This window comes from Bombus bifarius, unplaced genomic scaffold (genome assembly GCF_011952205.1).
Source record: "Bombus bifarius isolate JDL3187 unplaced genomic scaffold, Bbif_JDL3187 scf7180000007996, whole genome shotgun sequence".
NCBI classification, from domain to species: domain Eukaryota; kingdom Metazoa; phylum Arthropoda; class Insecta; order Hymenoptera; family Apidae; genus Bombus; species Bombus bifarius.
The window spans coordinates 884151-911549 of NW_022884376.1; the positions used below are offsets into that span (position 1 = coordinate 884151).

The 27399-nt window shown below is 44.8% G+C and overlaps 1 protein-coding gene across 1 annotated transcript in view; it reads left to right on the forward strand.

The window, feature by feature from the left end:
• LOC117206015 (voltage-dependent calcium channel type A subunit alpha-1-like) overlaps nucleotides 1-24450 on the forward strand; it is a 28517-nt gene extending 4067 nt beyond the window's left edge. Inside the window, exon 2 of the mRNA XM_033444961.1 lies at nucleotides 24207-24450. Coding sequence (XP_033300852.1) covers nucleotides 24208-24450 — 243 coding nt within the window. The 5' untranslated portion in view covers nucleotide 24207. The remainder of the gene's footprint in view (nucleotides 1-24206) is intronic.
• The last annotated feature ends 2949 nt before the right edge of the window (nucleotides 24451-27399 follow it).

The following is a 27399-nucleotide window of genomic DNA, read 5'->3' on the forward strand; positions in this document are numbered from 1 at the left end:
TTGGATCAAGCGGCAGCTTAATAGGAACATCGTAGTTTCCATGTAGACGCAAAGTCGATAGGGTGCCAAGAAAGAATAGACGTTTCTCTTTACGACCTTTCGAAAGCAATAAAAAATTCCATTTTCATGCGAGTCGCGACTTTGTCGAGTTTCATCGATTTCGTATTCACCGTATTACGATTGATACGACGACGCACTCTATCGTAATGGACATCTAAATACCGTTCTGCCAATCGTTCGATGCAAATGGACGATCACGTCGTCCCCGTTGTATTTTCAAGCTTCTGCTTCTCTCGCGGAGCATAGTCGGAACGAACTTAGTTAATAAAACAAAGAACGACGCGTTAGTAGAAGCAACCGACGAACAAAAGTGCAAAGAAATCCGGGCAGATAGAGGAGGCGTTGATATTTCATGCATTTTTAAACGAAACTTCGACAAACAGAAGTTTTAATGCAAAGAAAACGGCGGCTGTTTTTATTCCTGGTGAATTGTTGAAATCACGGTTAAAAGGTTGCTCGTGCTTCCGTGCACCCGTTACATGGGAAATTATACTCGCCCGTAGAGCCACGAATCTATACAACCACATTGGCAATTGTAAGGCTGCCCAGACATTCTAATCAACTCTTTGATACCTGATAGTTTCAGATATTGTCGCTACAAAATTCTAATTCTCTATTCTAGTTCTGTCTTTTCGCTGCGTCGTCGTCCACAGTCAAATACGATCCCAACTTTCCAGTTGGACCGATCAAACGTGCGTTTTTTGCTCGAAGAGAACGAAGGTAAAAAATTCGCAGATTCTTCGAATTAGCGTAATTAATCAGCGGACGTGCACGTACGATAATCTACGCGTACGTAAAATTATTTAAAAAGAAGCTTGGACGTTAGAAGGTGCACGCGTAATTCTGAAAATTGCGCGTTAGTCTCCAAGCGGATTACTATGGGAGTAGGATGCGTCCTTCGTTCTAGGATAACCTTATGTCGGTAGCGTGCTAATTTAGCTGGTTGGTCGTTTCGAATACCAGCAGCATTCGTCGAAAGGTTTTCGAAGGGTAGGACGTTGGATAACTTAGTCTTTGAATCGCTTTGAATCGCTTTGAATCGCGTGCAATGGGACACGCGCGTTGCGTAAATTGTTTGCTACCGGTATGATATCGGTTCATTCGGCATTGGTAATTAGGGACAATCCGGCTTATCTCTAGGCAATTCGATCGAGAATTAATCTTCCATCCGTAGAGAAACCAGAGGCTTTGATACCGTAATTTCCATCTATTCGTCGTATCGCTCTTTAAATCGATATCGAAAAGACTGGAAAATGCGTGTAACAACCGGCAGAGATATATTTAAAGAAATAACGCGTAAAACTTGCATTCGTCCAAAGGACAACGTGTTTGATTCTCTAACGACGAGGTATATGCAAAGAGAAAGGCAAAAAGGAAGTAAAGGATGGCGAGGAGGTAAATTTCGAAGGGAGCTCGCTGGTTGTAGAGAAACCAGGTGGCAGGGCTGAGCGGTACAGGTCCTATGTCGAAGGGTGGCATAGGTTGAAAACCTAGGCGAAGGAGAGAGACCGAGGGCTGTGTAGGAGGATAAGAGAAAGAGAGGGAGGCAGAGAGAGCAGGGATGGTTATATATAGCAGCGCGCCCCGGGCATCGATCGACGGAGCCTGGGAGTCCAGATTCGACACTGTTCGCTCGTACAGCCCCTGAATCCGAGTTTGCGATCCACGCGTCCTTCCGGTTTCGCCTGGCGCCACTCGTTTACGCGTTTCGTTCTTTTTCGTTCGGCCGAAAAGCCCAATCCTCCCAATGATCCATCATTCTCTTTTCAATTTCTCCCCGGGGATCCAAGTTTTCCGTCGCTGTCGCTACATGCATGTTCTATCATCCAAAACTTCTATCATCCATATAAATCTTGCATAGTTTCGTGATTCTATAAGGCGACGTTCCTCTAAGAATAAAGTTGGCGATAGATTTATTGGGAACAGGAATCGTTTTACCGTGAACTGTCAACGACAATGTGGCTATTTTAAAGCAGTCGAGACACGACCGCATAGTTGTTAGACGGAACAGGGTCTCGAAATTTTTCGATCGTACGACGTTATAGAAAAGAGATCACAATGGAAGGATAGGAATCCGTGGAGCGGAGAAAAGCGCAGCGACACGGTATGCCCGAGGCAATTGGGTTCTCTCCTGTCCGGATCGCGGGAGCCTGCGACTTGTTGCATTCCCTGGGAACCACGACCGGACTGTACGCGATGTTCGCCCGCCCAGCCGCTGCTTCACCTGGATATATTGATTTTTGTATCGATTTAGTCGTTACCGTTTACCCCGCGTAGTTTTGTGTTTGTCGCGACGCGATACGTAGCTCGCGATATCAATCGACTATGCGCGCGAATATATTCAACCGTTTCACGGTAATCGGTCACGTATCGACGATACGCGCGTTCGAAGGGCTGAATATTTCGAGAGAAAAGTCGACGGTTGACGAGCGTTTTAGTTTGCCTTCCGGGCAACAACTCGATACCGAAAATAGCTGTTCGAGCTGCAGATTCCTTTCTCGCGAAAATTTCCGGGACTAGTTAAAGCAAACGAGCACGCCCTCGCGACAACGTTCTTTAGCTTTGCACGTCTTGCGGTACAAAGTCTATGCTTCGTCTTAAACGCGTTATAAAGAGCTTTCGCTCGTTTAATCCCCGTGCTTTTTCACGGATATTGACGCGAAAGCCGAACGACCGCTGATAGAAGACTACCGACATCATCTTCTGGCATAAGGAAACCCCGTTGTGTATTTTCCTTTTCCTCCTTTTGCTCGCGCTTTGCTTCACGGAAGAAGTTCTTTCCGCTTTTATCTCTAAATTAGTTCCTTATTGAACCTTGTTGACCGAACTCCTTTGACGAATGCGATTCGCAATTTCCAATCTCCAATCTCTCCGCCCTCTCCATCGTTCTCTTCTTCTCTCCCCCTCTCCTTCTCTCTCTCGTGGAATTATATTCTATATGTTTCACGAATACGTCGCGAACAGTGTAACATACGCAGGTAGCGTGCTATCGTTTCGCGTCACGCGACCGAAATTTTCGCTTTAACTCGTCGATCGTATTGTCGAGTGTAATTTCTGGTAAAAGGACACCGTTAGTTTTATCGAGTTAACGCGAAGCCTAAAGCCAACATTCGCTAGTATAATTAAGAAAAATCAATACCTACCTGCTGGGCTCGTTTCGCCCGGGACCGGTAGGGATTCCATATCCAGGTCTGAATTTCATATCCGGTACAGATTTTTTTTTTCACTATTGTTCGTTTAATTAATTTAATCGTATCACTGGATTCCAGTTCTCTCTGTCGATTCCCTCGCAGAGCTGGAACATCGTTCGGCTCCGTACAGGTCAGTGTGATTTACCCCGTGTGTGATTCGCGTAATTGTATCATAGTAATTTAGCAGATGTATGCCTTTCACCGTTCTATTTCGTGGCGAAGCTTTTCCTGTCAAAGGTTTCATTACTGGAAGCGTTCCATGCGCAAACATCGCCTTCGTTCGACTCCATTAGGTTCGGCGAATTTAACGTCCCTCCACAAAGCCACTATGCAGTTTCCATCGTATGTCCAAAGGAGCCTTGCCATTTTAAGCCACGAAGTAGCCGCAGCTCCCTCTCTGCGTGCTACGCGATATGCTCTAAGCTTTTCTCTGCTAACCTTTGTCTTCCCTCTTCTAGTTTTCCGTTTTCTCGAATCGTTCACCCGTTTTCGATCCTTTTTCTCGATCTTCCATCGTTTCTTCGTTATAGTAAGAATCGATATTAACATAATCCGCGAAAGTGAAGCAGCCTCTGGGTTACGAAACATTCCGTATGACCGAGTTAAACGGTTATATCCGACGTAACCGGATATTCCGCTATAGCATCGTTTTGCACCCCGGAACTCGTTAGCACGGTTGAGAAGTTTCGCTCGCGATGATGAGATCGATAATTCGACTTTATATACCGGCGTCGTATTTTAGCAGATTTTTATTCGCCAACTATTTCACGAAGCGGAGACACGGTACTAATTAAATTTATTTCGACTTGAAAACAGTTTTCGTTCTCTCGTTTCGCCTATACGCGTACTCACCGCAACGTCTTTTTAACCTTTAACCCGCACGCGGATTCGAAACGCGCTCGCTGTCCTTCCACAAATAGTGGCAACGAATTGGAACAGTTATATCCAGCTCTATTCCTTAACGTATGTATTTGTCAGTGTATTTTCGACCAATCGCGGGGAGACGCAATCGCGAGAAAACACGTCAATGGGAGTCGTAAATTCCCGTTACGATTGTAAGAATCGACACCACGAGGTTGAGAGGGTATAACACTGCGATTAACAGCGTTGTAAAATTTATATTTTTAACACTTAAGTTACACCGTTGCTTATGATATATATCGTCGACGATGATTTAGCGTATAAAGATGCGATACACTGGCACAATATTCGTTGGTGATCGAGCAAGACTCTTTGAGTTTTTTGTTATAGTCGACGTAGCAATAAGGAAGACTAACCCGGTACTGACACGTTAAATATTCTAACGTCGAAGAATAAGTAAATTACAGTGCCGATGCTGTGTCGGAGGAAAGCTAGCGATGGGTGTGTCCAGCGCACGAGACCATCGGATTTGTTCATGACATTTTTGGTCAGGAAAGCGAGGGCAGTATACATCGCTTCTGATTGAATAAACGAAGGTTGGTGGACTAGGAAGAAGGGTCTTAGTCGTCCTCGATAGAAAGTTGCTAGTGGAAAGCATCGTACGCGAGAAAAACTAACTTTCCCGTGTCAAGCCGTAGTAGACGACAATCTTTGGAAAATGATTTAGAAAAAAAGATATTTGTCCGGTCTGAAGGACCTTGGCTAGCGAATTCCTGAGATTTACTATGGGTCCTTAAGACTATTGAGTGTACGCAGTAAGGATTAGCGGACATCTGGTTCCCATGTTGCCCGCGGTGTGTGGCCTGGTCTAGGTAGAGTGTCGCCCGACGTAACAGTCAGTTTATCCGGACAATACGGATTCGATCCAGATCTGATCGAGTAGAAGATATAATTGAAATATAATACCAAGAATTACCGCGTCGAAGTAAGCGAAGCGTACCAGCCACTATTTTTATCTTCCTTTAGACCGGATCGTTTTATATTCAGGCAAGCGTATCGGAACTCTAAGGATCGTTATCAACCTTTCAGTCTCAGCGTGCAGGGAATTCTAGAAGCGCGCAAGTCGAGTCAGTTCGGAAGATGCGAATCGCTTGGAATAGTAAAATTACTTCGTGGAATTTCGAGCTCTTCGTCGAGAAAAAGTCAACGAATAGCGTATTCGACGATTGGGATTTCGTTCGGCATGGGGCCGATGGTCGAACCGATGGTTATGTAACGTCAATTCGCATCAAAGACCAGGCCACACACCGCGGACAGGATGGCACTCGGATGTCTGCACATCCTTGGCGCGTACCCTCGATAGTCTCAAGTACCCACCAGGGGTCTTGGAATTTTCATAGTTACGGTCCTTCGGACCAAGCGAGTATCTCTTGTCTTAGATTTCCTTCTACGTTTATTGTCTACCACGTGTTAGCCTAGAAAGTTGCTTTTCTTCGCATCTGGTATGTTCCGTTAGCAACTTTCTCGCGTGGGTGCCTAAAACCCTTCCTGGTCCACCAACCGTCTTACTATCCAATCGGAGACGGTGTCTACTACTCTCGCTTCCTTAGTCAAAATTGTCATCGACAAATCCGATAGTCTCGTGTCCTTAGACACACCCACCCCTAGCCTTCCTCAGACATCCATCAGTATCCTTAGAATAGTCAACGTATCTTTACCGGTCTCTACCCTTGTAACAGTCGCGTACTTAACGTATCAGTGTAACTAAGTCTTACATAACATGGTTGGAGTGAATTGTGATTTATGTTAATTCAGTGTGTATTACGTTGTGATTGCTGAATTCGTAATAAAGTTTAATTAAAACAAAAGTAATAGTTGTGTTACGACTCAGCTATTTTATTTCATCAACCAACCCTTAAGTTTACGTGACAGTTACGTAGTCTCGTTATTCCGAGACAGGAAAGACGAGATATAATGATTTTTGATGGAGGAACTCTCGGGTCAGTTTATTTTCGTTCGAAGAAAATTGAACGTGTCGTTCGTTTCTAGAGATACGCGAATGGAAACTCGATCGGAGGGCTTTATACCTTTCCTCTTTACAAGAAGACACGAACTTTGTGAAAACGATATCGAGCGGACGTTCTCGTTCGCCCTCACGAGACAAATCGTACGATATTTGCTTCTTATCGAGCGTCTCGTTCGTTCGTTCGCCGAAGACTGGTTCGTTACTTTGTCGATGACGCTTAAAATGCCCGCCAAACGATCTAATTTAATATATCGTTCGCCGATCGAGTCGATGATCAGGTTTTCCGTATCTTCTTCCCTTTTTTTTTCGTTTGAAATTCAACGTATCGTTTAGCGTTAGCCGGAGAACGTCGATCGAAGGTGAACCGAGGGTTACGAGGGTGTAAGGTGATAAATTGATATTCTTCCGTTATAGTCAGAGCGACGCGTTCGAGTAGCCCGATTGGTACGAAGAGGAGCAGGAACAGCGAAGCTTGTTTTCGAGGATATTTACGTGCAAGAGCGAGTGGATAATTACTATCGATTACTCGCGGGCTCGTTTGCGCCCGTTGGTCTGCAACGAGCTAGAATCGCCGGCTCCACCTGTTGCTAGGCTTAGTTCTGTCTCCTCGTTTTAACCCGAATCGTATCGAGCTTCCGCGACGTATTTAAATGTACGATCGAAGGAATCGTCGTTAATTATCGCGAGCGCGATATACGCGTTAAATTACAGGATGCCCCGAATACGAAATACGTTTCATCGTTTTCTAGTTGGACGAGATTTATTTCTTTGGGCATTAACGTTGCGCGTTGTGATTCTCCGATAACGCGGTAACCACGTTACGAGCGAAAATTGTCCGTTACCTACGCAACAGGCTTTCCATGCAAATTTGCCACGTGTATCGGCGTGTGCAGCGATCGTTAAACGAAGGTCCTTTGCTCCGGTCGCGCCAACCCATTTCCTAGAGGCCGCGTCGAAATTCATTTTCGTTCTCGTCGCCAGATCTGTTAAATATCGTTAACGCGACGGAATTTAAGGTCTACCGCAATTTGCAAAGTTACTCGATAATCCGCTTAAAGAAAGAAAATTAACTTCAACGGCGGACACTCTGCCTCGTTTAATTAAAGGACTACTCGAACGACGAAAGGCGAGTTTCTTCGTACAGTGTCCAATAAAGATGGATTCTTACGTCTCGAGAACGTCGGGATCGCGTCACTTTTGCTAAATGATCCTCCTTTTCGGCGAGAGACTCCATTAATTCGGTTTTATCGGATGACGAATCTCCCGTGATAAAACGAAACGCGCATCGACGGTAACACGGACAATGAAAAGGGATGGTTTTTCGCGATTACCTGTACTCCAGGAAATTGCAGGGAAGGTGGCTTTCTTTGGATAAGATAACTTCTTAGAAGAAATCTTGACTGAATTTCGTCTCGATACGTTTAAATTAAAAAGTTCGATCGTGCTTTTTCAGTCTTTAGCCAAGTTGAAGTTTGCGAGATTTTCCAACACGCTACTTTAATAACGCGTTGATTTAATTGAATTTCAATGTGCGATTCACGCGAACTCTGTCGATCGGCCAATTAAATGCAGTGGAATCAACGAACGATTAGTCACGCGAATTACGAAAGAAAAGCAACGAAATCACGAACTATTTCTGCATATAGGGCAGCCAGGTTGATGGACAATTTTCCTGTAAATAACGGTAACGATCGTATTTGCTATTGGTCGCACGTTTGCGTGTTAAACGCGAACTCGTTGCACCTTTCGAGGTTGCGCGAATAATTCACGGCTCTTTGTAATCATTGTTGTAAAGATGTCAAACGTAGCCTACTTTGAATCTTTCCTTCGAACGCGCTAAATCTATCTATAAATTGCATGGAAATACCTTCTGTCGGTTTAGCTCTCTACGAGCATAACACGTAATTAAAAAGTTCTTCGTCTAGGTCTCGTTTCAACGTACTTTGCGTTTAATTAAAATTTCTGTCATCGATCGACTTGATTTCGCGTAGCGCGAAACTTTATCGTCGAATAAATCGTCGATGATCGTGATTTCGAGTAAGAGGTCTACCGCAGCTACTAATTACCAGTAGCGGACACGAGACTCGCGTATCACGCCATTTCTAATCGATGATCTTGCTTCCACTCGTTTATTAACAGTTTGCTCGGATCCTGATCTTCCGATCGCATGTACAACGGCAAAAGTAACGGTGAAACTTTATATATAGAGAGTCTTGAATGGAAGTACGATGTTTAATATCTCTCGGAGCCAAGTTATAAAATTTTAATAGAAAGTATCGATTCGACAAAAAAAAAAAAAAAAAAAAAAAAAGGAAGAAACCAGCAATCTAGCGGGGAATTGGCAGGACCTCGAAATCCATTTAATCTTGCGTAATCTTTTGCTCCATTTTTGTAATCCCGACTAGGATATTCTTCGAGTAATTTCAACCTAAGTCTTGGAAAATGATCAATTACCTTGGCGATATTATTCCCGACGTAATGGGTACAGCGATATCTTGATAGGAGATATACACTTTTATTTTTATTAAGAGAATCGTTCCTCCATTGTCTCTTTGGATACAACGACTATTCTTTCTCTTCGTATCGGTTATTCGACTTTTCGATACTGGTATCGAACATAATTTTTTGTATATGAAACGAAACGCATCCCTTCGTTATTCTCTACATATACACCGACGATAAGGAATCGTTTAGATAAGAAAAATCGATACGCGGAGTCGTTAAATATACCTCACGTCGGGTCTGACTTGTACTTTGCTCGTACTACTTGCCGATCCGTATTGGATTTACCTATTCTCCTGGAAGCCTGAGAGACCAAACAACGAAACGAAATTTTCCAAATGAAATTTTCCCAATAAAATTTCACTGTCAGAGATATACAAAATTTGCTGTTATTGCGAATGAATTCTTTTCTTTTTTTTTTTTTCTCGAAGAATCCGCGACAAGCGGCCGTGTCTTACATTTTTAGTAAATTACTTGGAAACGCTGGTCACGTTCCTCCATCACAGTTCATGACAAAACGTTTCGGCTGCAAGTATTTCTCACGGTGTGGCGATAAATCGCTGTAAGCGTCTGTGAATGAATAAAAATTAAGGGTAATTTCGACTCGCTTCGTGTTAGCGTCTTGTATCGTTGCCGTGATTCCATTCAATTTGCCTAGAACGCTTTATTCTCTATCTTTATATTCTTTACATCTTTATTTATCTTCGATCGATCTTTACCGGTCTTTTTCGTTCTTCGTCGAAAGCAATTAAGCTACGGAAAGTTCTGGTATACTTTATCTCGCGTTCCATTCTTCCCCCGAAGGATTATTCGAATTACCTACATCGTCGATAAGATCGCGTAATTTACTTCTGTGTTTCTGACTTTTCGAACATGAAAGAGTCACGATTGTCACAACTCCGGTTCCCTTTCTTTCCTTGTTTTTCTCTTTTTTCTCTTTTTCAATAAACCTCCCCCAACTTTGAGAATAATAATGGCGGGAAGAATATCTTTCGTCGACTTTCGTTTCGTGAAAAGTGACACGAACGAACTTCCGTCTAAGTTTTGTTGCTCTTCGTACGCGAGCAGAAGAGAACAGGAAGAAAAGTTGGCGTCTTCGTTTTCAATAAACCAGGCGAAAGATACGAGAATCGTTTTCCATATCACGAGAGATCTTCCGTCGCGCAAGCGAATGTTTATGTAAATTTATATTTTGAAACGCGGCTGCTAAATAAACGTTAAAAGAAAGAAGGTGTTGGGTAAAATATAAAGCGAAGGGAAGTTAAAGGAGGTAGCGACAAAAATAATTCTGTTATTCCGTTTTTATTCTCGTTATATTTTCGTTTCTCGGTCCCGATAGTTTCGACGATGTAGATTCAAGTTCGTGGAAGAGTTGGAAGACACTCGGGCTTTCCGACACGAACGAATTTTAACGAGTAGTAACTTCTGTTAATTAAAGGAACCGCTGAAACGAGTATAGATGTCCCGTTTCATCGCTTCCTTATCGTTTTCTCTTTCGAAGAACTTGACTAAAATATTCCGACGAATCGATACCACGAGGTGGATGAACGATAATAAACTTTAATTTGATTTTGATGAGTGCACGGAGTATCGATCCTTTCGCTTTAAGCTACATTTTAATTGTACGCTGCGCCACACGCATTCGCGCCTATCTATTCAGCTCCGTAATTTATCAAGCTACATGCAGGCAACGTTTTTAATCGCATTTCCCAACTCATTTTGCAAAGTCGCGTCAAACGCAATTATGCCTCGTACCTCGTTACGGAACCATCATTGCCAAAATTATAATAACTAGGATGACGTTCATAAGCTAACTTTATAATTAGTCAAATTTGCGTGTCGTGCCGGCTTTACTTTTTAAGTGTTGCAAGCTTGCTGCGTCAAGCCGAAGTCGATACTCATCCGAGAATTCGTTCCGCGCCAAACGATATTACGCGTTAAATTTTCACCCTTCGATGTTTCGCTCTATTCCATTCTTTACCGTTCTGACGTACAAAATATAGTTTGCGCAGTTGTTGCTCGATCCAATAAAACTATTTCAACGTAAACGTGTTAATGCGATCTCGTGAAAGTAGTTTATCGAGAATCGATCAATTTTTAAACAAACCAATCTTTGGTGGAACGTTATGCAACCAGTAGCACACCATCGCGATTGTTGAATCAATTTTTTAAACCTATAATTCTCCAAAAACCATCCTCCTGCAGCGATTTCGCGTCGTCCTGATGTTAAATGGAAGAGCCTCAACGACACGATACATAGCGTTTGTATAACATATGTTTTCCAACATGATTGGAACATCGTATCGTCGATACTCTGTCAAAGGATGTTCCCTTACATACGTATACGAGCATCGTCAAGAAAAGCAAGCCAACCATTACTATACAATTACAAGAAAGCAATTACTATAATGAACCGCGGAGATGAAATGGAATAACGACCCCATCGCGCATTGGGTGGTCGAGTATAGTCTTTAATCATACTCGGATTCTTGGTGCCGCTCGTTCGCGAGCATCGGAGGTGCTTGTTATTTTGACCCAGACACTATCGATCGGGCGATATTTGACTGGCTGATTGCGGCAGAGCTAAAGAGAGAGGGAGACGAGCGTTGTCGCGAACGCACAACCACCACGCATCGTTTCCCATCGACGGTGATATGGATGCAGCGAAGCAACAGGATGCCGATACATCTGTCTCGTTTTCTGACTGCTTGAAAACTCGTGTATCGGCTAAACCGACAATTTTCGAAGTCTGTCCGCGTCCAGTCTTGTTGTCGGACCTTGTCGTACGCCTTCGTCCCATTGGATCCCGGTCTCGGTAACGTAATAAAAAATCCGATAAACTGCATGTGGCGATCCGCTTGTGTCGGTCGGCTCGTTTCCTTCCGCTTTTACGCTCGACATTTTTCTTTCAGCTACCGTGTCGCCCGGAAATTTCGTGCTCGAAGTAGCACCGATCGGTCGAGCGTAGACGCTGTTTGGAAAATTTTCTTAATTATTCTGCCGATCATACCGTGCCATGTTATCCTTAATTTTCAACAAGAAGCTAGACTTTCCGCATATTTGAATATTAAATCTCGAGCTTTGTGCGTACTTCTTCCGGCAGATATTTATTTTTCTGAATACGATATACGAAACGAGTAGTAGTTGGAATTCTAGTTACTTTGCAACGGATCTTTCATTTCTGCGAGATATTTAAGGTCGGACTAGTACCGAGTTTCACAACTTTGCAAGCTTTCTCTCCTGTGAAAAGCGTTTTCATCGAAACACCTTGTACCGGGTATTTTTGTTGCGCGTTTCACAGCAGGAGATAAGCTAATTTTCCACCATGCTTCGCATAGCTAATTCCACGACACTGCGAGTTCCGAACAACCTTCGATATCGACGAACATCGGCAGACGTTCGATATTTTTGATCGATCGATCGTAAATCCAGCCAAAGATCGTTTTTCCTGTCTCGTTGTAATCCTAAATTCGTAGAGCGAAACTGTAGAATCGCAAGGTCCGGATCGTTCGTTTATCCAATTATATCGTAAACGAACTGGTTCGATCGTGATTGTTTCTCGATTTCTCAGAACAGCAGTTTTCAATTGGATCTCGTTTGCCAATTTAATTATTTTACACGATGCAGAGGATCGATCACGGTGAAAAACGTGTCGACCGTTAATATTTAAACGCTGTGGTCCTGTGAACAAGGATCGATCGCGCAGCGAATCTCGCGTAAACACAGTGTGTAGATTTTTTCGAAAACGCCAGGCCACCGTGGAAATTTCGCGTCGATTCCCTTTCGCAAAGCAATTTGAGAAACGTAACTCGGCGCGCTGTGCAGTTTGCCTCGAAGGGCCACGTTTTATTCAGCTTGAAATCAAGAAGAATACAGCCGTGTAATTTAACTCGCCGCTTATGGAGCATTAAATTCGTTAGGCACCGTTGCCCCGGCAACGCAATTAATTTCGCATCCAACGGGTTTTGCAAACAGGACGATTAAACACGCCCGGAACTCGCTTTGTCGAAGGGTTTTCTAATTTATGAAATTTCCACGATACCGTGATTCCTTCTCGAACCACGCGTGCCGAAGTTCCAGCGCTTTGGTTATTCGACCAGTCGCTTGTCTGACTGTACCGTGGAACATCGATGCGATTCGATAACGAGAAACCGTTTACGATTTGTTGGTATACAACGATATTAATCGCATACGGACGAGGTGATCGATCGAACGGATTCTTCCCTTCGTTGCCCGGCGAAATTCCCATTAGCGTGCGTTCGTTAGATGTACCACGGTGGCTGGCGCGTGCTTGCTCTTTCAAGAATTCGGCGGAAGAAGCGTAAGGATATGAATGACACATTGGGCACGTCGGTGTCGCGCTTTGACGGCGTGGCGCTTTGTATCGCGAAGCTGCTGGAAGGTTTCGTGGCACGTGCCGCCACACAGCATCTACACAGGTCACACTCGTTACCGTACAGAGAGTGGGGTGCGAAATCTTTTCAGGGGCCATGGGTCGCTAAGTCAAGTCAGTCCGGGAATAACTAGCCAACTGTCAACGTTCCACTGTAATTTTTGTTTAATAAATATCACATAATATTATTTCAACGCAAACATCGTGTCTTCCACAGATTATTAATCTTAATTTCGAGATTAAATTCTAACACGATCGACTAAAGAAGAATTATCAATTTTTCCGATCGTGTGCTGAATCGAAGATTGCGAAATTTTTAGTTCGAAGGAGAAGGGAGGAATTTAGAAGGAGTCAAATGCGGGAGAATAATATTATAGTTCGTTGTTGCGTTAGGAACGATCGATTGGAGCGTTCGCTGCCGTAAATCCCGTCACCGATATAATACCTCGTTTGTAATCATCGCCTAGCTTTATTCGTCAGTTTCCGCGATCTCAAAGCAACGACGAGAGCGTATATAAAATAACAGACTGATATTTGACGATTAACTATTCTTTTCGATAACTTCGGCAACTAACTTTGAGACGATCAAACGTTTTGGACAGATTTTGAGAAGCGAAGAAGAGAAGGGAATTTCACGAAACTGCGCGACAACGTGGCCATGCAAATGCGTTTAATCGCGCTCTAACGGTGGTTAGCGGTCTAACGCGACTCTCGGTCGATTATTCGCGATGGTCTGGTAACGAAAGGTATAGGAAATGGCAGGGAACGAAACCCTCGCCTCGGCGTGAAAGCGGAGCGTCTCGACCTCTCCACGCTTATCGTTGGAAAGCGTGTGGATGTTACGCGGCCATAATACCTCTTACCACCTATGCTATTTCCAATCGCCTTTGCTCGTGTCAATAATATCTCGGGAACGAAGGTTCCGGCCGCCGCGTAATGGAATTGTTCAGCGTTCCTGCCACTTTTCGTTTCACTCGCTGGATACGTGGCATCAACGTGCTCGAGCAACCTGCCACGTTACACGCCCGTTATGGAAATTCGTTTACTTTCGACGCGATTACTAGTCGGTTTCACCCCTCGATCGCAGACTGTTGTACACAAGGTAATTCATAAACGCGTGTCTTGTCCCTGGCGTAATACCAACGATATTACGTTGCCAGATATTTCCAACATTATACAAATACGATGGAACGTCGGTCTTTCGTACACCTACCCTACACGCGTTACTATATTAATAAATTATGTATTCCATATATACACGTTCGATCTATTACTCTAATAAAGTATAATTCATTTCGCCAGGAAATAAAGTATCGACGTTCATGATTATTTCTTGTTTCATCGATCTTTGCGTGGTAAAATTCGAATATCTTAGTATCAATCGTAGCTATTATTTTCTTCCACGTATATAGAATAACGTTAAAGTATTCCAAGTATATCAGAAGTTACGTTGTACGACTAACGCTCTACATGTTCTGCACGTACAAACGATAGTTTTTCTTTATGATTTTATAAAAGATGAATCGGTAACTTGGCAATTTTGTATCGTGCGTTTTAAGGATTAATTATTCCGACTGGAATGGAAGAAAATCGTTGAACAGGTAACGATACAGCGAAAGAGAAACTTCGATTGTCCTTAAAACGCGAACCGATTTTAAGATCGGAGCAAATTAGAAGCGAAAAGAGAAAAGAGCGTTTTATCGTGATCAGAGTTGGCCGCCCAGCAGCGAGCTAGCGGTGATTGCTTTATTATTTACGCCGTCCTGGAAATGAGAGTAGCTTTTCTTATCGTAAAAAGTTTACAAAAGTTGGTATGGCGTTGTAATTTCTTTACGCTTCGGAGACCATCTAAGAATATTGTGCTTTTACGACACTTTTTACAGCGTTGTCCCCTATGTTGTAATAGTTGGATCGTGTGACGCGAATGCAAATTACCACAATCTCGACGAATGCGAACAATATTACGGTTAAAAAGTGCGATACGGTGATCGATAGCTCTTCGCTTTTATCGCCGTTCGTTAGGCTACCGATAGTGGAACACGTCGATTGATATGGACAGCAAGTGCGATAAGTTAATAGCGAAGCTTTGGTTCGGATAAAACGAAAGGTCGAACCGGTAAAGTACGAAGAGATAATTGATATTTACCGATTCCTTGTGTTAATCGAACGAGCAAGAAAGGCGGTGAAAGTTTATTGAAAGCGAGGCGATAAAGGGTGGCCGGGGACAAAATGAAGTTACTCCGAGATTCCACGACTTGACAAGATTCGAGCTGGCCATCGTTGCGAAGCTTTGATGCACGTAAACTCGATTAAGTGGCAGTTTAACTCGAGAGGAAACGTCTCGATATCGAAGAATTCCGTCGTCTATCGGGATCTGGAAATAATTTCGGAATAGAAGGAATCGGGAAATTTGGGTCGTCACGGATTTTCATTGCTTTCATTTGCAATTAGCCTTTGACACGGAGGAGTTAGCCGACCGTTTGCTATTCGTTAGAGTGACTTGAATTTTCCACGAGGAACGAGAAGAGGAGCGAAAACGTGGAAAACGAAGGACAATAGAGAAGCGCGACGGTTCTATTTACCGGGTACGGTCGGCTCTATAAAAGGTACATCGATGCGAAATCGATCGGTAGGCTGAATGCCACGCAGGATCCGTTTGTTCGGCTGCTTCTCTGAAAAGTGGATTCTCCTCGTGTTTCTTCCAGGATTTCATATATTTTTTTCCCCTCTGATATCGCGCGTTAGCTTTGAAAGCTCGACCGCGTCAGTCAATTTAATAGCAGAATAGTGGCGCACTGCGCTCCTACCGACTGACCGTTCGATTCGATCGTTCGTTCGGCCCGTACCCGTAGAATCCGATCGGGAAATAGCTTTTCCGATTGAAGTCTGCATATACGATCCGACAATAGGCTGCCAATCTCTCGCTGGCTACCAGTCCGACTTCTATATGTCCCGCGGCACTCGTATATTCGCAAGAATCGGTGTCGATGATAAAATCCTCGGCTATTTGAACGTACTTGAAGTTGCTGCGAACAACTCGAGACCGCAATCGAACCGACCGCCCTCGATCAATTTCTGTTTCGCTGCCACACCGACGCGCTCCAGACGTATATACATTTTTAAACGGTGTCACGGCAGCTCGACGATCCTCCGACTCGGCGAAGAATCCGCTTCGTAACGAAGGATACGATCGATATATCCGATTGCCATTGGATCTAATCTGGATGGGAAATGGCTCTTTCGGTACTATGTACTTCGATAAATAGTTACGAGGAATATAATCCTTCGCCAACCTTTTCTTCGACCATCGACCGCGGAAAATGAATTCGAGGAAACATCGTCAGCGATTTTTCCGTCGCGTAGAAGGCGCACGGATCCAACGAGAACGTCCGACGTCTTGGCAGAACGCGTATTTTTCCCGCAATTAAACGGAGAGACGGTTCTGCGATGCGATCGACTTGGCTCCTATAGCTTTCGATAGGACGATCTGGAGCGTACGTACGTAAGTACGAAGGATTTACAATGGAGGATGGCGACGCGATTCGTTGTTGCTCTCTTGCAAATTGCATGGAAGCGCGCCAAAGTGGTGCGAGCTGCGTCATGGCATTCCTTATCCGTACTAGTCAAACTTCATTAATCTTCCGTGCTTTATACTTCGAATGTAATACGAATTTCTTGATGGATCGACGCGACGCGACGACGCGGAACGCTCGCCTCGATTCTCCGTTATAGACCCTATTCGACTCTTCGTGATACGAACATCGCAGGACAAGTTTACGACTCGGAAAAATATAAAACAAGCGGAGGAAACGAGTCGTACGCGAAAAGTACTACGACGCTTTTACCTCGCGATTATTCCTCGAAAATCGCTCGACGTACCAATGTGCTCGGCTTCCCCGAATATCTTATGGTTTTATGTTCCCTTTCATAGGAAACTCTCATCCACTATCACTGTTAGTTTTATGAAAACCATAAAAGTGGTCGCGACGAAACGCAATAAAAGCGTCAGCTTCCCTTTCAGCGGTCTAGCAAAAATTTCGAGCGAAAGAAACGCACGAGTGTGAATTACCGACCGGCAGCTAGGTGGTATCGCATGGGCGAAAAATCGATATTGTCGTTGTTCGTTTTCGAGTGTTCTTATGGCGGACGCTTTCATCGCTAAGCAACGAAATGCTTCAATCGTTAAATTACGTTCGAAAAAAGAATTAATCTCAACGTATCGATCAACGAAATATCAACGATACAATATATAATACGAATTTCCACTTTCGCGTTAGAGTACATGTAACAGAGGAAAGAAATATCGTTTCGTTTTTCGAGCGTTTTGCTGCGTTCGACCAACCGAGTACAAAGAAAATCAACATTCTCTAGAACCGACGCGTATCTCCAATTCGTAGAAGAGCCAAGTGGATTTTATCGAAATTAAAACTGTCCTCGTCTACGCTTCATTTTATCAAAAAAGCCTTTATGAACGTCCACTTCACCGGAAATTGAGGGCTAAGTCGAAAGTACCCGGATATTTTTAACGCTGTGATTTCGTTTAGCATCGTCGTTTCCGCGAAAAAGTGTCGTCGTTCTTTCTCGCTCGTACTATTTATTTTATTATTATATTTTCCCATTTTTGTTCTATGCGTATCTGTATGAAACCCGACGACCGCAAATCCATTTCTATCTTCTCGTATGAATAATGGCGGCAATGTTGTTCCAAATTGCGATCGTAAAAGGAACTCGATGGCACTAAATCTTTAGATTATATATTGCAATCGACAGTGTATTATAATCGGAAGCGAGGGAATTAAAATGAAGGGAGAGAAAAGAGAAAAAGAAATCGATCGTGCCAAAGGAGACGCGACATCCCGGAAACTATCACGGCCGCTGACACTTAATTTCGTTCTGCGTGCGAAACTCTCGAATACCGATGTGTTGAACGCGTCCCATCCGCGCAGACAAGACCATCGCGGATCCATCGAGAAACCGGGAAGCTTCCCATTTTTCTACATCGATTCTCCGGCAATTCGTTTCCTGCGTCTACCCTCTGGAAATCTTTTCATCGTTGTTGACTCTTGTACTCGAGTATGGTTTTGCAGGGATTACAGTTTACTCTCCTTCCATTACTTCCACTGACAGACGCGTATCTCTCTTACGATTCCAAGCCATCCGCGATACGATCCAAGAGCCATCCTGCTAAGAAAAATAAAATTTACTCAAATATCAAAGCATATATCGCGCAAGGACTAGGTATAAAGCGATTTTCAAGTATCTTTGGGCGGTCTTCGTTATCTTCGATTGTTCGTTGGATTAGGCTGTTTATCAATTTGCGTGAAACGCAGCGTATCGCGCTCGTATCCTGGAGATATCGCTCGTTATATAATACGTCGTTAGTGGACACCTGGGGTGACGCGTCTCAAGAAACAGCTTTGCTTTACGCGTGTCCGTTCGAGATTCACCGACACGAACTTACGACGTTCGCCGCGGAATTACGCGCGTTCCTTGCATCGATCGTTGCGTTTGTTTCTTTTCGGATGACGGGAATCCGAGCTGAATTACGCGAGCCAGGAGATGACCGTGTCGCGCGCGATAGAGACAGACTTTCGTAGAAACTTTCTGTCGCATGCAGAGATTAATGGTGTGCGTCGCGCTTTGTGTTCCACCGATCTATGGGTGGGTTCATTCCGTAGGTGTCGGATGCACCGACAGGATGGTAAACGAACGGATTCTACGAGATTCCAACCGGCAGATCTTCCTCTTGCCCGTTAATAGTCAACGAGGTCGACGATCGGGAGAGAAGGAAAATTAAATCCTATTAGCGAGAGAAATATAGAGCCGGCGTAGGGACAAAGCGAAGGAGAAGAAGAGAGAAAGGGTATGGAACGTGGACGAAGAAGAAGCAGGATAGCGGTGAAAATAACGGACCAATGACTAGATAATTCTAGCATGTTTCCGCGAATGCACCTATTGCGTCGTATCTCTTGTGCGAACTGTATTAGATCGTCGCGAGTATAATGAGATTTTTTGTTTTAAATAGAAAAATCGAAACACGTAGGAGGAATAACTATCTCCGGATGTAATACACCCTCTCCTTCGTTGGAACGGAAAATTATCATATTGGGAAAAAAGGTTGTCTCGTTTCTCCAGATGTATTACAATTCGTTTTGCGAGCAATTCTTCTTGCGAGACACATCGCGTCGCCTTATCTTAGTTCCAGCATTATTTGTCATCCTCGAAACGACTTCCATCCTCCAATTTAAAGAAAAAAAAAAAAAAAAAAAATGATGGTCGGGCTGGTTTCTCCATGGCAGGTAACATATACGGTCGATTCTTGACCGGAACTTTCCGCTCAAAGCCTCGGTAGAATTTCAGCTTTCCTCGTTGGCTGTAGTAGTCCGAACTTCGCCGTTATAACTGCATGCACTATACGAAGGAACGAATGTTGCATCTTGTGGAAGTAAAATCGAAATGGGATGCGATGGAAAAATGGTCGGACAAGCCTAGCCAGATTTCGAGTCCCAGAATTCGTAATTATCGAAGCATATGTTTCGCTGTAAAAGTCGTGCAAAGGCGACGTGCCCAAATGGAAACGTAATTTCTCCCTTCTTCGTCGTTGGCAACTCGTGATTTACACGGCGATACGTTCGCGTTTGAAATTCCAGGCATCTCGCCAAACAGAGCGCCGTTACGACGAACAATCCTGTCACGATCGTACGGATAAACGAAGAGAGAGCAAGCCGAGCCTGGCGACGAACGCACCATCGAAAGATTAACGAGGATCGTACAGGCAATATTTGGTTCTGCGATCACGAGAGATCGATTGATATGGCGGCATTTCTGTTTCAACGAGGGCTCGGGTATATTTGTTTTCTTTCCTCGTCCCTAACGTCGGCGTTATCACGAAGCCCTCGAAGGGATTTTCAAGCCCCGATTTCAGCCTCGGACCAGCTCCCTCGACAACGTTTTACGCGAGGGCTCTACGATGGAACTAATTTCACGGCGAACCGCTCGATCCCTCCGATTCGTTATTAGATTTCCCACGGCTAGTGTACACGAGCCGAATGAACCGATCCGTGAGCCAGGCTAAGGAACGGGGGAAAAACGGAAGGAAAACTGGCTAGGAGGGGCAAATAAAACGGTATTCCGGGCGAGGAAATGTCGCCGGAAGAGAAAGGAAAAGCTAGTGAGAATAAGAAACGAGGTGGCAAGGCGAGAAGGCAGAGTGAAAGAGTAACTGGAGGAAAAAGCGTAAAGTTGGTGAAAATATAGCTTGGTGTCTGTGGCGAGAGGAAACGCTATCGCGTGGTACGACGACGTCTTACGAGGATAGACACACGATGCTGTAATAAACGATCAGAACCTTAAGCCGAGTAAAACTCGTTAGAATCCTATTAACGCGGCATAATCGAAGTGAACGTGGTAAAATATCATGAGTTTGCAACGAGTCTGAAATTAAATCGAATTTTACGCGTTTCGACCGCGCTCGAATTCGAATAATCCAGGAACAGCGTAGCGTCGGAATACATCGCGGCAATTTGCATGGTAAGTTATCTAAATTTTCGTTAATTCAGTTTCCCTGTCGCTGCGGGACGTCCGGAGAGGAGATAAATTTGCAACAGCCGTAAAGAAGTTGGGGGAAGAACGAGGTGGCAACGAATTCGAACAGAGAAGATGGGACAGAGACGAACCGGGAGACCTTACGGATATTCTGTACACGTCAACGGAGGAGGGTTGATGTACAGACGAGCGGGCAGAGAGGGGGTATCAGGGGTTGCCGGGTAACAGAGAGGTGGGATAAGAGTTCCCAGGGGTGCCTAGCAACAGGTTGCTACCCTAAAATTTCGACCGGCGGGAATGAAGTGGCTGGGTGGGGATGACAGTACCTATAAATGTACTGGGTGGTCTTACTAAAATTGTAAGCGGTTCTTCGCCGGAACGAGACCAACTATGATAAATTCTGATCAAATGAAACCGCGAACGAACAAACGGTAGAGCGTGAAAAGGAGCGTAACACTTTTTTCTTATATTTTTAACGACGATTTCTTTGACCAAAAGAAAAGGTTTCTTTCGCGATTCGTAAGGATTCCTCGAGCTTTAAAAGGAAATACGTCGCTGTTCGAAGTACGTTTTACACTAGATATTGAAATCGCGCTGTGTGTTCGATAAATATTCGCGCGAATTCTGTCGACGCACACGCCTCGATGCGTTCCTCGTTACTCTGCCGAAAGCCGTTGCCGGAACAGGTCTACGAGCGTAGATTAGCGCATTGTTGTTCGGTAGTTCTGCCACCATAACGTCAATTGCACTATTATTGACAAAGCGACGCGGCGACAGACTGTCAGCACTGGTATATTCCGTGCTACGTGCAACTTTACGACTAGCAACATAGAAAATACGCGAATTTCCAATGAAAACGGAGAAAATAAACGAGAAAGTCGATATTTTGCAACGTTTCCACAGAGAAGTCGAGTATGGGAAATATTTGATACGAATTTCGATAAACGTTCCGAGAATGTATTTAAAAGACGCGTAAATAAGTTTGAAATTATAACGAGTACGAGAAAATGGAGATTAGCTTTACAACGAGACGGACGGTGTTCTTAACGTTTTTAACGTTTCGTACGATGACAATTAAAAATGGATAAATTGACGTTCGAGATTATCGACAGTGCGGTTACGATTGGATGACTATTACTTTCGGATAGATGGACGTAAGTTGGTTATACGTGTAATGGATTGAAATTCATTTTGCGCGGGCAATGGAAGAGCCAGATATTAATTCGTTCGTGCAAATAACGTGTGTTGGCGCGGAAATCATCGTCGATGAATATTCCGCGCCGCGATTCGATCTACCGGTTGGCCGAATCAAACTGAGAATCACGTACAGCTGCCTTTGTCGAGATCATCGTACGGATCGAATAATTTTTCGTCCATCGGGAAGCGCTTGGTACGGAAACACCGTCGTTTTTATCAAAAAGCTTTATACCCGTTGTTTCGGATTTTTTATTACAACGGCCGTGTTCAACAACGCTGGCGTAATGTCGGAACGAGGCGCGTCGCGATAGCGATCCTCGATACAATTTACTTATAGCGGAAATCGAAGAAACTCTTAATGAGATTTCAAAGCTGCCGGATGCACGCAACCGTGGATTCTGCCAGTTACTTGTTACCACGAACCCCGTGGGTAACGTATATAATTTTCGAACGAACGTTGGAACTTTGGAGAGGATGGTTAATCGAAGTAGTACGCCGATATCGATTCGACGATCGGTCGACGACCAATAAAGATCGAAATTTGCGATGCGTGCTTGCAGCAAAATATTTGCTTCGCCCTGGCTGGCATCGGTTCGTTTTCGATTCCTTTTGAGCTGAAAGCAGACGAAGGACATACGGCCGCTTGCACATGGGTTCGCTATGAAACGTAATAAGGACAAATGGCCAGGATGGGACTATGTATAAAGAAACTAAGTTGCTGGAATAAATGGAACACACTTTAGAGAAGGCTCGAGGAAAAATCCATAAGGATAACAAGGGTTTGCGTGGCGACAGATGACTAAAATGGAATTTACGGTGGCCACTGACTCTTTCCTCTTTTCTCCGTCTCTATAAATTATAATTATCGAGGCCGTGGACATCGCGATAATCGGTCTGCTTGCCCGTCCTTCGCCTTTATTTTAACTACCCCGATAAACTCCGGCGAAGAATCGTCTCGACCCCGAAAAATTCGTAAAACGATATCTACGCATCGTTGCGTATAACTCTTCCGTTGTCTGCTCTGTTGATAATTAAGCTTCTGATATTTTTAACCCGAAGGTACTTTGCTCGTAACGCAGGTTCTTAAAGTATCGCGAATTATTTCCAAGCGTTGGTTTTCGTGCTGAAAAATATTCCACGAAAGCGTCTCAGTTAGGAAAAACATTGAACGCTTTTTACCGTTTTTCCCTGGGGAGACGAAGCGGCCCCAAACATGGTATTCCTACAGGAAGGAGATAGCATCTCGAAATATTTCCATCCCGTTGAAACGTTCGTCAACTTTGAGAACCGCTTAGACGGGACAACGAAGAAGTTTTAACCGCATGGTAGGCCGTTGTCTGACTATATACGGAGCATAGTCACTTTCGATAGCGACTAGCACCGAGCGACAAAATTATGGCAAGGAGATAAGTTGGTTGGCCACGACGAATATTTCTTTCGCTCGCCACCGTTTACGAGTACGTTATCGCGATTGCTAGGGAAAAGATTAATCGTCGTCGTGCCCGCCATACGCGAGAGTCGACTGTTTTAATATATAACGACGTCCGTATTTGTTGTTAATATGCTATTGTAGTTCTTTTAAATAGGTTCTACGATCTTGGTTGAGAGAACGAGAGAATGGAAGAGTCAAAGATAGGGAGAATCGAGTGTCCGAGGAAACGCGAAATCCAATATTCCGAGGACAGTTGTAATTGAACGAATATTTCATACACGAATTCACCGTTAGTTAAATTGATTTCAGCGGCGTGATATCGGAGTATTCCATCGTGGCTCGTCGATGATAAACATAGTTACGATTAAATTAAACGAAACGACTGTCTGACGTGCGTGTTTCTTCGCGTCGGAGCTAGGCGACCGGACGGCGAGCAACGTTATCAAATTATTCCATGGAACGGAGATAAGCTGATATCGGCGATCGTATAAAATTGGCGTTAGAAGCGTATAAAAACTGGTGATCGGATTCGGTGTATAGCTGTTCTATATCGGAGCTGGCGCAGAGGCAAGGTAGAAACGAAATTGAAAAAGGGAAAGCCTATCGATGGTCGCCGGTATGCGAGGAAGTTGGGCAAACGCGCGAGTACGAGCGGTAGATCGCGTGACTTGACGTGCTCTTGATACTTTGAGATTAGGCTAGTCAACCTAACCCAATTAAGGAGAAACGGTTTTACCGAGTTTCTTCCTAATCTTCTCGATCCTCGTACAGTCTGTCGTCTCGTCGGATGTGCTAATTTCGCATTGACGGGGCCTTTGAATATTCAAGCGACTTTTCCTCTCTGTTCGCCTTCGTCTCCCGTTTTTCATTCGTGTTAAAAGCATCGTCGCTTTGTAATTTTCGAAACGGTACCGTATAAGGATTTGCAAAGATTCGTAAACGTTACGAAACGAGTCGGACACTTTTATTAAAAAATGACGGTGGTTTTTCTCTTTCCAGGATGTTGGGTGGCGTGGGAGGCCGGCACATGTCTACGCGTCGGCGTGGCAGTAGCCCGCTGGTGCGTGGAGGTGCGGGCCTCGTTGGATACGCTGGACCGGGGGCCTCTGGAAATTCCAACGATGCTGCTATACCACCGGATGTGCAGAGATACGCTGCCAGAAGGCGCGGGGCTGTTACCACCAGTGATCACAAGAGTTGCGCTCTTGTGCAGACCCGTATTAAACTCGGCGATATCATGTGAGTTTTATTCGCTTGATACGTTTCCTCGCGAACGGCCTCTCTTCCTGCGTAGTAAGCCAGGCAGGATGGCAGGGTGAGATGGTAAGGTAGTTCGTGCCCTACCGTCGGTATCGACTTACCGGGAAGGCTGTGCAAGAGGATGTTAAACTGGTCGATAACACAACAGCCCTCTCGATGTTCTTCTTTAGTAGATTAAATCACTTGGTCAATGATATCGAGTCCATCTTTATCGCTTTCGGCGATCGGATTGGATCGGATAATTCCCTATATTCGTCGTGGCAAATCGTAGGGGGCGTAAGAAACGCTCCGACGTTTTTCCAGGTCGGTATTTCAGAACGTGAAACACGAAGAGCCGTATAACGTTCGGCCTATCTTGTATCTAGTCGGTGATGCGGGATACCGCTGATTACGGACTAGAGAGATAGTAGTTACCCTCGTATCGAACTTATCAACGAGTAGTATCAGGTTATCAGCTATCGCGAACGGTATTCGCAGAGCAGTGTTTATGGCGGAGTGTAATCGGTAGGAGGTATAGCAGAATTCGCGAGTCGACCGATCATAGGTTGCTTATACCACTGACAGTAACGCGAAGGACCTGTGGTCTCCGTAAATTTTATCGCACCGTCGTTCTCGCTGTCTATGCGACGTTTGCAACGACGCTTAATCGGCGTATCGTAATCGATTCATTGCCACGAAAGCGTTTCACGCGGTACAAGATGGCGACAGGCATAGGTTGCGGCTGACCACATTAGAGTATGCACTACTGCGGCTGAATTAAGGTCTAACGCGACGAGGTGTCTGCACTCCCGGCGCTTTTTACGTTATCGATCAGCCTTCGATCGTTTGGCTATTACTTATTATTTTTAGCACAGACCGATGTTGTCCGTTCCATTAAATTTAATTACGATTCCTCTACGCATCAGCGTAGTTATTTCCAAAACAATCCTTCGATGAATCAAACGACCGAATCTTTCTGCGTATTCTGAACTTCTTATAGATTTTTTTTTTTCGTAATGAACTCTAGATAACGACGTGTGTAAATCTACGTTACGCGCAAGCAGATCCGAGCTGTCGCGAACAAAATCGTCGTCAAGGTTCTCGACCTTTGCTATTAAAACGGTCGCTAATATCGATTTCACGATTTCATTCCTCCTCGATTTTATTCTTAGCCACGTTCGGTTTTTCGAATCGACGTTATCCTAGTTGCCATTCGTCGACGAGCGAATCGATGCTGGCGCACGTACCATCGTCGATCTCGCAAAGACGCGTGCTGGTTCCGGCACACGCGTTTCTCGGATTCTCGGTGATACCGAGTGGCTACAATCGCGCAGAGTTTCCCAACCAAATCAAAGCCGTCCGAAATTAGTGTCGTGCAACGAGGTGCGAAACCGATAAACCTGTTAACGTCGTCTGTTTCACCGACGTATCGTCATTCGAACGTATTAAAACGAACGCGCAATAACGAAATCAACGAGGGAACACGAGGCAAGATATTTCATAGAAGTAAATAGGTCGCGATCGAATCCGTGCATTCCTGGCCGATCGCCGTTCGATACGAGACTTTGACTCGGAGGGGGCAGCGTGCTTTGCAACCTCTTAGGGATTTCTGGTTACACGGTCGGTTTATCGATGCGTTGGGCTTGGCGAAGAATAGGGCTGGTCGGTTCTCTGTGGAACCGCAAATAGATTCGGGGACGTCCGACATACGACCGTCGCTTTGTACGCGATCGGTAGGACAGCGTACAGCCAAATCGTGTCTCGGTCTCTCTCCTTCTATGGTTGCTGATGTGTTACTGTGCGGTGAATCGAGTCGGGGCCTCAGAGTCGCGAAGTCGAGTCGACTCGGTCGTGTGTTTCAGGCTGGTTGCCTGCTGCCGCCGTGAATCAATACCCGCATTGCGCGTGCCACCTCTCTTTCTCTTTCCTTCGTTTTCCTTCTCGCTCTCTTTACCCCTCCCAGCCCTGTTCCCTGCGTGGCCGTCTCTGTCTCGCACGATGCCATTCTCCCTTTCCACACCGGCTCTCTCCGTCTCTCTCCGTCTCTCTCCGTCTCTACCTTTTTCCCTCTTCTCTCCTTTCAACCCATCTCCACGTGTTTTTCTCCCGCTTTCTCCTTACAGTCGTTGGACGTCTTTCGACCCTCTTTCGCTATCGCAGCCTTCCTTCGTTTCTCGCGCACCGCTCTGTATCTTTGCTCGGCCGTCTCTTTTCCCCCTTCGCTTACCGTCTGTCTTCGTCGCTCTATATTTTCTATCTCGATCGCGTTGTCACAGTGTCCGTTTCATCGACCCTCTCCCTTTCTGTCTACGAACGCGTTCGTTCGACTTTCTTCCTGCTTGTTCGGAGAGAACGGACGTAGCAAGAAGAAGTAGGGGTAGGAAAAAGGGGCGAGAACCGGAGACAGGCGAGCAGAGAAAGTGACGAGCATGGGACGTGTAAGGTCTGATCGGTGGTGCACGCACCGCGGAGAGGATTGGCCGACGACGCACGGATCTCCGACGGTTATGCGAGTCTGGCAACTATGTTTCTTCGACTTTCACCGAGTTTCGATCCTGTCACCGGTTCGAACAAATCGAACAGAAACAGTGGAAACAGAATTTGCTAAACAAACGAAGGTGGTGTAGCAACCGTTGCCAACTCGTACGATAAAATCCTAGAAAGATCGTAGCGCGTGTCCTACCGTTCGTCGTACTTATTTATCGCCGTATCTAAAATAGCAACAAGATCTTCTCCGAATAATCGTGGAATCGGAAAAAAATAAGCGTCGAAACGGAAAGGCCAAGGAGACAGATAGGACGAAAGCTGCTCCGACATACTCGACGCTGACTTCTCAACGTTTAACCGATATTCGCAGAGAAGTCGGAGCACCTTATCGCTATGCTCGAACGTTCAAAGATTTTCGTGGTTGCGATGAAAACAAGCGCAACGTGGCGAGGTCGGTAAACTCGAG